Source organism: Eriocheir sinensis, chromosome 19 (genome assembly GCF_024679095.1).
Source record: "Eriocheir sinensis breed Jianghai 21 chromosome 19, ASM2467909v1, whole genome shotgun sequence".
NCBI lineage: Eukaryota > Metazoa > Arthropoda > Malacostraca > Decapoda > Varunidae > Eriocheir > Eriocheir sinensis.
In genome coordinates, this window is record NC_066527.1 from 21,006,143 (window position 1) to 21,021,064 (window position 14,922).

Below are 14,922 nucleotides of genomic sequence, written 5' to 3' on the forward strand. Positions count from 1 at the left end.
ATGGGAACTCACGGAGGTACGCGAGTAAGGTCTGGTTAGGGGTGGGAGTACATGGAAGGTTCAACGATAGGCTAGGAAGTGGTGTGTGTCTATGGTGGTTACGGTGAAAAGATTATGTGGAAATTCAATACATATGGCAAGGGGTGAAAATATATATAAAAAACGTCTTGCAATAGGTGACGAAATCCTGTGTTAGTTTGTCTATTGTTATGGTGGAAAGATTATGTAGAAATTCAATACATATGTGAAGGGGTGAAACTATAATTAAAAAAAGTCTTGCAATAGGCTAGGAAATGGTGTGTAGCTGTGTCTATGGTGGTGGTTGTTATGGTGGAAAGATTATGTAGAAATTCAATACATATGGCAAGGGGTGAAAATATATATAAAACGTCTTGCAATAGGCGAGGAAATGGTGTGTAGTTGTGTCTATGGTGGAAAGATGATGTAGAAATTCAATACATATGTGAAGGGGTGAAACTATATATAAAAAAAGTCTTGCAATAGGCTAGGAAATGCTGTGTTGTGTCTATGGAGGTTGTTATGGTGGAAAGATTATGTAGAAATTCAATACATATGTGAAGGGGTGAAACTATATATATAAAACATCTTGCAATAGGCTAGGAAATGGTGTGTTATTTTGTCTATTGTTACGGTGACGAGTTAAGTAGAGCTGCAACATGTCATAAAGGAAAAACTTGTAGCTAACGGACAACAAAACGGCACATAGCTTCATCTGTCTACCGCTACGGCTGACCTAACAAACAGCAATACAAAAAATGACTACACCATCCTACATTTTTTTATCCGTTTATAGTACTTTCATTCCCTAAGGGCCTGACTACCGAGTGAAAAATATAAAAAAACGAAGTGCGTAACTAGACTAAGGAGACCGCTAGCCTACATTTTTTTTTGTTTTTACGCTTAGCTGGATACTTTACGACAACACTTACGGAGAGGCGGGAATTTACACGATCGCTGAGTGGATGCTTCGTCTATCTTCTACCGGTAACACAAGCTATACACAGCAAGGCGCCTCGACACAGCGCTTGTGCAAAAAAGACAAAGACGGGATTTGGATAACTTTTAGCGCAGTGGAGGAGGAGGAGGAGGAGGGGGTGATAGAAGAGGAGGAGAAGGAGGAGGAAGGAGCATATAGACATTGTTAGCTATTTAATTACATGGGACTAAGAATCTTCACCTCTCCTCCTCCTCCTCCTCCTCTCATTGTTTTCCCTCTACCTCTTCCCCCTTGTAAGCATCTTCACTTTGTTTCCTTCTCCTCTTTTTCTCTCTTCCACCTCCTCCACCTTACCCTTAACTAATGTATTTCTCAAGGTATTTCTGTGCGTCTGAACTCGCACGCACGCACAAACACACATTCTTTAATCATAGGCTTGAGTAACAAACATAACGCTAATATACAACTAACAAGAGAACGAGAGAAAAAGAGAGAGAGATACCACGATCCTTAACCTTAATACAGACAAGCTAAAAAAAATATCACCAGTATATATTGGCGTCATCAAGGTTTGGGGCGTGATCAGCACTTCTCTACCTGTCCTCATAATTACAGGTGAGGATAATCTCGTTAGCTAAGACACAGGTATCATGGTGGCCGAGTACGAGCTAAGGTTACTAGAAATCGTCTGGCGTAAAAAGTCTATATTTACAGGAAAGAAAGAAAAAAGTAAACCTATTAGTGTAAGGAAGTATAAATTATCAACAAAAATAGTCTCAAGCTGCTCATCCAAATAGTCGTAATAGTAATGTTAAGGTTGCTCATGTTTAAATTACAGGTAAAACCATCTACTCTCTACTCTTCATTTTGTTGTTTCTTTATGCCTTTCCTATGTTTCCTCTTCTCCTTCTATTCCTCTTCTTTTTTTTATATTGTTTTCTCTTCTTTTCTCTTCTCCTTCTCCCTTGTCTTTGTGGCCTTGCGTGGCTCATACTGGTACTTGTCCGTGTAGAAGCACTATTTGTATGTCCTTTTACTCGCTATCATTACCGCTAGGGATGCCGATGAGAGGTGGTCACGTTTTACAAGCTCTCGTCTCCCTTCGCTTGTGTGTGTGCGCTTGACTCACGCACACACACATAAAAACATTCCCCCTACACAAGCACACACACATACACACACTTTTCCCTTACACAAACATACGCACACATTTCCCTTACACTACACACACACACGCGCGCAGGCATCTCCCGCTCGTCACCCTCCACAGCCGTCCTTACAGCTGGGAGTATTGGAGGTGGTGCGGTGAGTCAGGGCAGCTCGGGTCATAGTATACACTCGGGGAGGTGGCGGGGGCGGCGACGGTGGCGGGGCGGTCATCGGAGCCACAGGGGTACATGGGGGGTGGGGCCTGGGAGAAGGTGTCCATGCTGGGGAGCTCGGTGTACTGCATAGGGGCGGCCTCGTAGTTCGGCTGGTACTGCTGCAGGGGGCTCGTCTGGCAGGGTGGGGTGACGTACTGGGGGGGGTCCGTTCCGTACACCAGTTTTGTATAGTGTGGGGGGCTGGGGTGGTAGCCGGACTCACCATACTGTGTGGGGATGGTCTCGCAGCTGGGTTGGTACTGCGGAGCCATGGATTGGTACCCCAGGCCGCTGTACTGGGCTTGGGGGAGCTGGAACCCGCCCAGGTCACTGCTGTACTGGAGGTTGCTGCTCTCTGGGTACTGCATGGGGATGGTCTCACAGCTGGGTTGGTACTGGGGTTGGTTAGTCCCCCAGGGCGGAAGGTTCCCCAGCACCCCGGGCGAGGGAAGACCTGGGGCTGTGGTTAGGGGTAGCTGAGTTGGGCTGGGGTGGGCAAGGGCTGTGGTGGTTGTGGAGGGTGTGGGCTGGGAGGTGACAAGGCAACCACCGCTACTCAGGAGGGATTGAAGCAGCGTGGAGGAGGTGGTGGTGGTGATTGCGGAGGTGGTGAGGAGTGGTGACGCCATGGTGGGGGAGGCTTGCTGCGGGGGGACCAAGAGATACCCCCCTGCCCCGACCCTCCCTACTCCTCCTCTGGGGTGGTGGTGGTGCAGGGAGGGGAGGGGGCTGGTCTGAGGGGGGGCTAAACGCTGTGGTGGTGATGACTGGGGTGGTGACAGAGTGGCGGCACTGACACGCTCCCCTGCCAGTGGTGATGACAGGGCAGGGGTGATGTGATGAGTGCGTGCCAGTGGTGGTGAGCCCTGCATGAGTGGTGATGGGACTAGCGAAGGGGCTGCCTCACACAAACCCCTGGCAGGATAATGGGGTGATGGGGGCTGCTGGGGGCCACTCACATCACCCCTGGGGGACGTCTCCACCCGGGTGATGACGCTGGTGGGTGACGGGGCTGCCTTGGGGGGTGAAGGGCTGACCATAGTAGGCCTGTGTGCTAGGAAGGAGGGGGGGGCTGAGGTGGGGCTGTGTGCTGGGGGGGTGATCATTCTAGGCCTATGTGGGGAGGAAACAGAGGGGGGAATGCGAAGTGGGGAGGAGTTTGTAGGGGGGATGTGTGATGGGGAGGGGACAAGAGGGGGAGCGTGTGGTGGGGAGGTTATGGTCGTGGGTATACGTGGTGGGGAGGAAGTTGCAGTGAGGATAGATGGTGGGGAGGAAATGGTAGTGGTGCTGGTAGGTGGGGAGGATAGGGTAGTGGGGACATGTGGTAGGGAGGATATTGTAGTGGGGACATTACATGGGGAGGAAAGTGCAGAGGGGCTTTTTAGTGGGGAGGGGAGCTTGGGGCTACATGATGGGGAGGTTACTTTCATGGGGCTGTGTGCTGGGGAGGGGACAGTGGGGTGCATCAGTGGCTGGGAGGTATCCATGAGGGGGCTATTTTGTGGGGAGGAAACTGTGGGGCTGTATGGGGCTGAGGAAGTCATAGGGTCTTGTGAGGTGGTTTTAGGGCTGCGTGGGGGCTGTGGGCTGGCTTTAGGGCTGTGAGAGGTAGATTTGGGGCTGTCAGATGGCTGTGAAATGGTCATGGGGCTGAGTGACAGCCGGGGAGTCAACTTGGGGCTGTTTGGGCTCAGTGAGGGCTGTGAGGTATCCATGGGGCTAGGTGGGGACTGGGAAGTGGTCTTGGGGCTATTTGGGGACCCTGAGGTTGTGGCCATGGGACTTTGGGGCTGCCCTGGGCTTTGTGGGGGCTGTGAAACTGTCTTGGGGCTGTTTGGGGACCCTGAGGTTGTGGCCATAGGACTCTGGGGCTGCCCTGTGCTCTGTGGGGTTTGAAAAGTCATCTTGGGGCTGTTTGGGGACTGTGAGGTTGTGGCCATGGGACTTTGGGGCTGCCCTGGGCTCTGTGGGGTTTGAAAAGTTGTCTTGGGGCTGTTCGGGGACCCTGAGGTTGTGGCCATGGGATTTTGGGGCTGCCCTGGGGTCTGTGAAATTGACTTGGGACTGTTTGGGGACCCTGAGGTTGTAGCCATGGGACTATGGGGCTGCCCTGGGCTTTGAGGGGGCTGTGAAACGGTCTCAGGGCTGTTTGGAGGCTGTGAAGTTTGGTCCATGGGGCTTTGAGGGTGCCCTGGGCTTTGTGGGGGCTGTGAAACTGTCTTGGGGCTGTTCGGGGACTGTGAGGTTGTGGTCATGGAACTTTTTGGGGGCTGTGAAATTATCTTAGGGCTGTTTCGGGCTTCTGAACTTTGATCCATGGGGCTGTGTGGGGACTCTGGGGCTGCCTCATTCACAGGTGGTGGTGAGGGGGTGCCAGCATTCCCCTCACACGTTGGGGAAGCTGCATCAGGCTGGGGATGAGGTGAAGGCTGCAGGGGTGAGGCTGGGGGTTGTGGGGAGGCTGAAACATCGCTCTTCCCCTCATTCCCCTTGGCTGGCGGGGATGACGTGGCCTCGGGGGTTGGGGAGGGCGGTGGGGAAGCTGCCTCATCGGAGCTAATAGTTGGGGACATGGCCTCGTCACTCCCCACACTCTGGTTAGTCGGGGATGTGACGTCGTAGCTGCTCTCACTCTGGGGATGTGGGGAAGCGGGCATGGAGGAAGGGGGAGGTGCTGGGGAGGCTGCGTTCTCACTCCCTTCACTCTGGGCGTCTGGGGATGTGGGTTCGAGACTCCCCTCACTGTGGGATGATGGGGACGCAGGCTGGATGGGGATATTCTGGGGTACCTGAGGGACTATCTGGGGTGTTGTGATGACTGTGATCTTTCTGGGCTGATTCACACCCTGGGGTAGTACTGGGGTGGTTAGTCTAGCCTGCGTCACACCCCCCAGAGCCCCCGGAACCCCAGTCGCGGTGTATACGATAGGCCGAGGTAGGATGGGCTGCGTAGTGGTGATGGAGGAGGTGGTGGAGGTGGATGGGGTCTTGGTGGTGAACAGCGACATGGGGGTGTTTGTGGTGGTGAAGAGGGTCAGGGTCTGGGGTTGCTGTGGTGTTGCGGTGGAGGTGTAGAGCGTGAGAGGTTGGGGCTGTTTGGTAGTGGAGGAGAAGAGGCTGAGAGGCTGCGGCTGTTTGGTTGTGGAGGTGAAGAGCGTTATCGGTTGTGGGTGTGCGGAGGTGGTGGCGGCCGTGAAGAGCGGAGGTGGTGGAGGTGCTTGGGGCTGGATAGGGGTGGAGTGCAGGGTGTGGTGGGGCTGTGTAGGGGTGGAGTGAAGGGGCTGGTGTTGCTGTGTGGATTGCTGACACATGCGTAAGGAGTCCCCCTCCACGATGAACACCACATTCTCTCCACCGCCTTCACTCATGTTGTCCTCACTCTCACTCAACACCTCCTGCAAGATAATGGTGGTGAGTTAGTGGTGGTGGTGGTGGTGGTAGTGGTGATGTGTGATTGATTAAGAAGTGGTGTTAAGTGATTGTGGGACCTTCTTAGAGAGAGAGAGAGAGAGAGAGAGAGAGAGAGAGAGAGAGAGAGAGAGAGAGAGAGAGAGAATATTAACTGAAGTACGAGTGACAGAAACACACACACATCCAAAACAAAAAACATATACACAAAAAAGTCTTCCTCCTTATCATCTCTCCCTCCCTCTCTTACTATCTCCCCATCTCTCCCTTCCTATCTTCCCAGCTCTCAATTTCCCTTCTATCATCTCCCCAGCTCTCCTTCCCATTCCTCTTCCCTTTCTCTCCCTTTAACCTTTACCATAGCCCTTACCTTTCCTTTCCCTAACCTACCCTAACTAACCCTTCCCTAGCCTACCCTAATCCTAACCCTCCCTCCCCTTTCCTTACCCTAACCTGCCCTTCCCTTAACCACACACACACCTATACCCTTCTAACCTTCCTCTTTCCTTCCCTTCCCATAACCACATGTACCCCTCCTTGCCCAAACACTGCCCTTCCCTTCCCTTTCCTTACCCTAGCCTGCCCTTCCCTTCCCCACACACCCACCTCCTTCACAATGTCGATATCCACATCCATGCCCAACACAGCAGTGGGGCTTCCACCCATCGGATCATCCACTCGCAGCTGCCCGCCCTCCACACGCTGGAAGGCACGGGTGGGGGGGTCAGGGGAGGTGGGGAGGAGGGATGACGAGGGGGTGGGGGAGGAGGCGAGGGACGGGGCAAAGTGCGTAGCGGCCGTTGCCCTGACCAGCCTCTGCCCACAACTTGATATAATATCCTCGCTCGACCTGGCCGCACGTCCTCTCCCGCCTCTCCCTCTCCTCCCTGCTCTAGCCCTCCGCCCTCCCCTGGCTCGCCGCACTCCACCACGCCCTCTTCCACCCCCACGCAAACTCTCCACCTCCAGCTGCACTTCGGCCTCCACCTGGTGCTCTGAAGTCTCGTCCAGGGAGGGGGAGGCAATGTGGGTGGAGGTGGAGTCCTGGGTTGTGTCGGGGGGGTTTTCGCCGAGGAGTTTCATGATCTCGGGGGTGGAGAAGCCGCTGATTTGTAGGTGCTCGGCCGTGTTGAGGAGAGACCGCAGCTCCTCCTCGGGTAAGGTGATCTCGCCCCTGATGAGGAGAGGCGAGGTGAGGTGAGAAAGAATGCAATTGCGGGATAAGTAAATAAAAATAACTACTGGTAACTAAATTCATCGACCTTATTGGAAACGTGAGTCTTAGTATCTCTCTCTCTCTCTCTCTCTCTCTCTCTCTCTCTCTTTTTTTCTTTTTTTTTCTCTCTGTCTTTCTTTCTCTCTTTATCTCTTTTTCTTTCTTTCTCTTTTCTTTTTCTTCTCTTCTTATCTCCTTTCCTTTCCTTCCCATCCCTTCTCTTTTCTTTCCTTTCATTTCCTCTTCTCTGCCATTTTTCTCTCTTCTTTCCCTCTCTCTCCCTTCATCTGTACACACACACACACACACACACACACACACCCTCACCTGTATATGAAGTCAATGATCTGCGTGAGGTGGGAGTATCGCACGGTCCTGGGCATGATGATGACAGGGTGCTGGCAGGGGTTGGTCTGCAGCACCTCTTGGAAGTAGGGGCTCATGGCAGACAGGATCAGCTGTGGCAGGGAGGCAGAAGTGTCAGGAGGAGGAGGAGGAGTTAGAGGGGTGAGAAAGAGGGAGAGGGATGAAAAGGAGGGAGATGGGAAGGTTAATTGGAGAGAGAGAGAGAGAGAGAGAGAGAGAGAGAGAGAGAGAGAGAGAGAGAGAGAGAGAGAGAGAGAGAGAGAGAGAGAGAGGAGGAGGAGGAGTTAGAGGGGTGAGAAAGAGGGAGAGGGATGAAAAGGAGGGAGATAGGAAGGTTAATTGAAGAGAGAGAGAGAGAGAGAGAGAGAGAGAGAGAGAGAGAGAGAGAGAGAGAGAGAGAGAGAGAGAATATTAACTGAAGTACGAGTGACAGAACACACACACACACACACACATCCAAAACAAAAAACATATACACAAAAAAGCAACATACACAAATTGCAACCCTCCTACACACACACACACACACACGCACACAAACTCCCATGTGCGCCACCCACCCACCCACCTTGTGTGCGCGAACGGAGCGCCCCTCGGCCGTGAGCGTGACGTCAATGAAGGTCTCGTCGCAGGTCAGCACCTCAAGGATCTTCTGCGAGTGGAAGTTGTGCTGGACGTGGAGTTGGTCTGGCGGAGGGGCGGGCGAGGGAGGGGGAGAAGAGGCGGAGGTTAGTGGAGGTACCAGTGACTCTCTTGCCGAAATTGACGTCTTTTGGCCACTCCTCTTAACTCTATAGGGATGGCGAGGGAGGAAGGAAGGGAGGGTTAACATTCCGGAGTGTGTGAGAGAGAGAAGGGAGGAATGAAGTAAGGAGGGAGGAAGGGAGGTAAGTTTAAAGGAGTGTGTGAGGGAGAAGGGAGAAAGGGAAGAATGAATAGGGAGGGAAGGGTGAAGGAAGGGAGGGAAAATGTTCCGGAGTGTGTGAGAGAGAGAAGGGAGGAATGAAATAAGGAGGGAGAGAAGGAGGAAGGGAGGTAAGTTTAAAGGAGTGTGTGAGGGAGAAGGGAGGAAGGGAGGGAGGGAGGGAGGGAAGGAAGGAGCACTGATTTCCCATCTTTTTTTTTCACTAGTTTTCTTTTTTTGCCGTTGAGCCGTTTCCTTCACCGTAAAATAAACAACAACAACAAAAAACACCACTTCTACTACCAATATATTACTTTTATTATTACAAGAGACGAGTCAGGTAGAGAGGGAGGGGGTGCGGACACTATAAGCTGCCTGTTCAGTGGTCCCCAAACACCTGAGAAGCCTAGAAAGAAAAAATGGAAATGAAAGCTGTTAGAGAAGCAGAGCGAGGATGAGAGAACGCAGAAGTGGAGTGACAGAGGGTGATAAATATCTTAGAATACACAAATAAACAAACTATTGCTACAACTCTTTGGATTCTTTTCAGGAGGAGCGAGTGGCGGGCTTTTTTTTGTTGATGTTTACTTTTTTGTGCCCTTGAGCTGTCTCCTTTGCTGTAAAAAAACAAAAACAAAACAAAAAAAAAAACACTATAGTCTGGCTCAACTAAACGTGCGGGCTTTTTTTTGTTGATGTTTACTTTTTTGTGCCCTTGAGCTGTCTCCTTTGCTGTAAAATAAAAAAAAAAAAAAAAAAAAACTATAGTCTGGCTCAACTAAACGTGCGGTTGTGGGGGGGGTGTCAGCGTTGGGGGTCCCCTTGTACAGCCCTACCGTGTGTCTCCTAGCCCGCGATGTAATGCTCTAATATAAGTAAACCCAAATATGCATAGCAGTTTTGGGGTCGGAAATCGGCAAACATAAAGAGGCTGAGTACGACAATCTGGCAACGTTGAAGTGTAGTGGTTTTGTATCTTATTTTATTACTTCTTTTTACAATCACTAGTAAATAAAAAAAATTGAAATACAGGTTACACAACGCTATACCTACACATTAATCTTAGCATTATAACGTATGAAAGAACAGTTAACTTATTATGGACGAGATATTTATAAGCATGTAGAGAAACGAGGCAAACATATTTTACAGTGTTGCCAAAAAAAAATGCTATGCTTATTATTGAGTTTCCCTTTCGTTTTGGGATGTGTAAGTAGTTTCACAATTATGTTTAGATTATGTCGTGAGGGAATGTACGTTAAAACAAGCTGACATAAGTAAGAAAAAAATACATTCAAATCCGACAGAGAGAGAGAGAGAGAGTGAGAGAGAGAGAGAGAGAGAGAGACATTTCTCTTTAGCTAAACATTTAAATCCGAGAGAGAGAGAGAGAGAGAGAGAGAGAGACAGAGACAGAGAGAGAGAGAGACAGAGAGAAAGAGAGAGAGGCAACCAATGTGGGGTTAAAAATGTGGCAACCCTGTACTCCTGCTTGTTCCTCACACAACACCGACACAACCGCACTTTTAGCTGAGCCAGACTATAATAAAAATAATAATAAGGGAAGTAGAGAGAGTAATTCCAGTAGCAACAAATAAATACAACAGTTACTACCACAACTAATGATGATAATGATAATAATAATAATAATAAGGGAAGTGAAGTCAGAGGGAGAAAAGAGACTAATTCCGGCACGGTCTAAACTTGTCAATTACTACTACTGTTACTATTACATTACTACTACAAATAATAATAATAATAATAACAAAAAGAGAAGTAAAGCAATAAGACAAGAAGGAAGGAGAGAGGTCAATTCCAGCACTAACATCTAAACTTGTCAATTACTACTACTGTTACTATTACATTACTACTACAAATAATAATAATAATAACAAAAAGAGAAGTAAAGCAATAAGACAAGAAGGAAGGAGAGAGGTCAATTCCAGCACTAGCAGCTACATACAACAATCACTTCCGTAAAACTAATAAAAATGATTGTCTGTTCATGAAAGGTAAGTCCAGCTACAAGGCGGAAAACATATGTAGGGTTAGAATAATTAATATCTACGACTCTCACTACTACCACAACCACAACCATTGCATTGCTACTACTACTACTACTACTAATTGCCTGTTGATTAAGGTAAGTTTAACCCGGTAGCAGTGATGGGCCAAATTTGTGGCTTTACCGTGTAGCAGCGATGGGCCAAATTTGTGGCTTTACCGTGTAGCAGCGACGGGCCAAATTTTAGCTATGATATAAACTCCCCAAAATAGATGATGCATAAACTGATCACAAGTGCGTTGATATATATTATGAAATGGTTTGCGTGAGTGATGATTTTTTTTCTAATTTTTCTCGCTTAGAGGGGCCTTTAAGAAACGTGATCCCCGCAGCTACCAGGTTAACAAGAAGGCACAAAACATACATAGGGTTGGATGGGCAAGGCAAAGTATATATTAGCAGAAGGAGATGAACAAAACAATGAACGAAATGCTAAATAAACCAGTGCACTCAACAAAGCGTAACCAAGAATGCCAATAATGAACTGAGAAATAAACAAATGAACAGAACAAAGCGTAACCTCATTTTGTAAACCATTGATGAACTAACCGATGAAATAATATACTCGATGAAGCTTTACCTCCTCTCCTAAGCCAATGATGAATGAAGAAATAAACAAATGAACAGAACAAAGCATAGCCTCCTCTCCTGAACTAATAATGAACTAATGAATAAAGGAATGCATTGGATGAAGCGTTACCTCCTCTCCTAAGCCAATAAACAAAACAATAAACAAATCAACGCACCAGAAGAAAAGTTACCGTACCTCCTTTCCCGGCCGAGGCACGCACATCATTCTGAACGGGCTGGCCGGGCGGCTTGGGCTTCGTCTTGGGCTTGGTGGCGACCAGGGTGACGGGCGGCGGATCAGGTGCTGCGCTGGTACTGCCTCTCGTCCGTCCCTCAATCTTGATCCCCTTGGCTGGCGGCTCCTTGGGGGATGGCGGCTCTTCCACGGGGTACTGTGGGCTGGGCGGGGGCAGTTTAGGGGGGGCGGGGGCGATGGGACGCAGCGGCTGCATAAGGGCGGTGGGCTGGCAGAGCTTCATCCACCTCGACCGGCTGTGCTTCCTTGGCAAGTTGATGGATTTGCGCTTCCGTTTCCCACGTCGACTGTAGTTCGTGACCTGTGGGGGGGCGAGGGGGGCCGGGAGGAGGGCCTGGAAGGGGTTAGGAGTGGGGAAGAGGACCTGTGGGGGTGGGGGAGCAGGGGGGTCTCCGAGGGGTGGTGGGGGTGTTGGGGGCTGCTCCGGGGATTGGTCTGGGGGGGGCAGTGTCTCCTCCTCTGGGGTGGCCTCTGTCTTGAGGTCTTCCTCCTCAGGTTCCTGGGGATGAAAAGTGAAAAAAATAATAAAAATCCTGTGAATGAGTAATAGAAGTAAAAGAAAGATACTGGAAAAAAAGTTAAATAGACGAAAAATTAAAAGAAGAAAAATCATGTGAATAGAAAAAGAAAAGTCAGAATGCTAGGGATGAAAAACTAAAACTATCCTGTGAATGAAAAGATGAAAAATCCTGTAAATGAGAGAAAAAAAAAAAGAAAAAAAAATAAAGTGAAAAATTCTACATGGAAAAAAAAAAAAAGTATAAAAAAATCCTGTGAATAAGATATAGAAAAAAGTATAAAAAAAACATGAAATTGAAAAATGATCAAAAAGAAAAGATCCTGTTAATAACGAAAAGTAGGAATATGTGACAAAAAGAGACACAACCACCACATTCAAAGCACAGCATGACAGACACACTGGACTAGCTAGACTGCAGTGGCTGACATGTCACAAGAGGTGGGGGTGGACATTACAGGACATTGCTTCTTAATTTCCCAGTCTGTTTATAGGTCAGCAGATAATAACCCAAGGCAACAACACACACACAAAGACATACCGAGACACACCAACACACAGCAAGACAGAGCAAATCAACACTGCAACACAAACAGCCTTCTCACCTCCTCTTCATCTCTAGGAATAAACACAAAATCAATAGGACAACACATGAATACGCAACACAAGAACACTGAATAGACACAACACAACATAACACAGCAAATCAACACCTGGCAACACAGCAACACACACGCCCTCCACCACCTTCTTCCTCTTCATCTCTAGGAATAAACATGAAAACAAGAGCAAAACACGGACACACTAGATACATACTCAACACACCGCAACACACCAAATTAACACCTGACAACACAACACACACTAAATCAACTCCAGACAACACACACCAAATCAACACCAGACAACACAACACACACCAAATCAACACCAGACAACACAACACACCAAATCAACACCAGACAACACAACACACCAAATCAACACCTGACAACACAACACACCAAATCAACACCTGACAACACAACACACCAAATCAACACCTGACAACACAACACACCAAATCAACACCTGACAACACAACACACCAAATCAACACCTGACAACACAACACACCAAATCAACACCTGACAACACAACACACCAAATCAACACCTGACAACACACACCAAATCAGCACCAGACAACACACACCATATCAACACCAGACAACACATGCCAAATCAACACCACAACACACCAAATCAACACCAGACAACATACACCAAATCAACACCAGACAACACACACCAAATCAACACCTGACAACACAACACACCAAATCAACACCAGACAACACACACCAAATCAACACCAGACAACACAACACACCAAATCAACACCAGACAACACACACCAAATCAACACCAGACAACACAACACACCAACTCAACACCAGACAACACACCAAATCAACACCAGACAACACAACACACCAAATCAACACCAGACAACACACACCAATTCAACACCAGACAACACACACACCAAATCAACACCAGACAACACACACTGTATCAACACACACTGTATCAACACACACACCAAATCAACACCAGACAACACACGCCAAATCAACACCAGACAACACACACTGTATCAACACACACCAAATCAACACCAGACAACACACACCAAATCAACACTGCAACACACACCAAATCAACACCAAACGAACACCTGACAACACCGCAACACCACAACACACGCCAAATCAACACCAGACAACACACACCAGACACCACCCCGTCCTCACCTCCACCTTCGGGTTCACCACCACGTCCTCCTCCTCCTCGTCGCTCCCGGACAGGCCCCTCCTCCAGCTGAGCCTCTTCCTCTTCCTCTTCCTCCGCCTCGTCCCCGCCTCCACGCTGGCCATCACCTTCTGCTTCACCTCGTCCATGTTCATCTTGTAGAGGTAGAGGGTGGTGCGGGAGACACTAAACTCCTTCATCAGCTTCTCCTTGCTCACCCCCGCGTCCAGCATCCTCAGCAGCTCCAGTTTCCTCCCCGGCGGCAGCTTCACGTAGTTCCGCTTCACCTTGGGCGTCGCCTCGGCCCCGCTCGAGGGCGTGAGGGACGAGGTTCTCCGCGGCGTGGCGTCCTGCTCCTCCTCGGCGGCCTCCATGTTTGGGTTTGTAAACACGCTGATGATGGCGATGATGGGGCGGTCATGGCCTCGTGTGGATTCGGGCTTTGTAACGGGACGTGGCTTACATCTGGCAAAGCAAAGCATGTGAGTAAATAAACAGAAGAAAGGACCAAGAGGAGGAGGACCTACGAAGCGATACAGGTCAAAAGGAGAAGAAGAAACATCATCAGAAGCCGCCGGCAGGGACCGTATTCTCAAACGCTTCGCCGCTCAAACACTCACATTTGACAGGGTTTTGGTGGGAGTTATGGGTATTTCCAGAAGTACTGTTATGATTCTGGTGGTTGTTTGACCCTTCTTAAAAAAAACTCCTCAGCGCGTAAAGAGGAATTTTGTCAGGGCACGAAAAACGACCTTTCTTTCTGGTACATATACTTCCCATTCCTCTTCCTTTCCCAGCGCTCCCCTTCCCGTCTTTAAGAAGCTCGGGTTTGGAGTGTTATTATGTACCGTGAACATGAAAAAACACTCATGAAAACCCGATCAATCCCCTTTTCGGCCTTTGAGAATAGTTGACATGAGAGGTGACAGATCGAAGTTCCGTTACAAAGGCTGAACCTCGCCCACCAACAACAACAACAGTAAATGGCGGGCATCTGTGCAGGGCCTTCCTTCCGTGCATGGCCAAGGAAAAAAAGTGCGTGTAGCGTGGCCATGGCTGCCTCGCTAGTGTCCCCTCCGCCGCGCGAGTGCAAGAAGAGTTACCGATGTGAGGGAGCGAGTGTCGTCCCCTGCCAGTGTCCCGGAGGCCTATAAGAGAGGAGGTGAGTGTGTGTATATAAACATTATGCTTTAGTTTGGGTATTTCAACGCGCCTATACTTAAAATTGGGTAGGCCTATTTCAACGCGCCTGTAGTATTTAAGATTGGGTAGGCCTATTTCAACGCGCCTGTACTTAAGATTGGGTAGGCCTATTTCAACGCGCCTGTAGTACTTAAGATTGGGTAGGCCTATTTCAACGCGCCTGTAGTACTTAAGATTGGGTAGGCCTATTTCAACGCGCCTGTAGTACTTAAGATTGGGTAGGCCTATTTCAACGCGCCTGTAGTACTTAAGATTGGGTAGGCCTATTTCAACGCGCCTGTAGTACTTAAGATTGGGTA

At 49.0% G+C, this 14,922-nt stretch overlaps 1 protein-coding gene across 1 annotated transcript; it reads right to left on the bottom strand.

Moving 5' to 3' along the window:
• Window positions 1-341: 341 nt before the first annotated feature.
• Window positions 342-13,799, bottom strand: LOC127001007 (proline-rich protein 36-like). The gene is made up of 6 exons (XM_050865182.1): window positions 13,423-13,799; window positions 11,051-11,609; window positions 7,884-8,002; window positions 7,277-7,407; window positions 6,340-6,907; window positions 342-5,720 (listed from the first exon to the last, which is right to left on the bottom strand). Exons 1-6 carry the CDS (start codon window positions 13,792-13,794, stop codon window positions 2,235-2,237), a joined length of 5,235 nt encoding a protein of 1,744 aa, XP_050721139.1. The 5' UTR covers window positions 13,795-13,799; the 3' UTR covers window positions 342-2,234.
• Between the last annotated feature and the right edge of the window lie 1,123 nt (window positions 13,800-14,922).

Bases quoted from the DNA above. Each gene is read 5' to 3' on its own strand.
- LOC127001007 (XM_050865182.1), bottom strand. From the start codon at position 13,794: ATGGAGGCCGCCGAGGAGGAGCAGGACGCCACGCCGCGGAGAACCTCG. The intron at 11,610-13,422 runs GTGAGGACGGGG...TTTCATCCCCAG, and splicing joins TGGTGAACCCGAAGGTGGAG to GAACCTGAGGAGGAAGACCT. The intron at 8,003-11,050 runs GTACGGTAACTT...CCCCTCCGCCAG, and splicing joins TGCCTCGGCCGGGAAAGGAG to ACCAACTCCACGTCCAGCAC.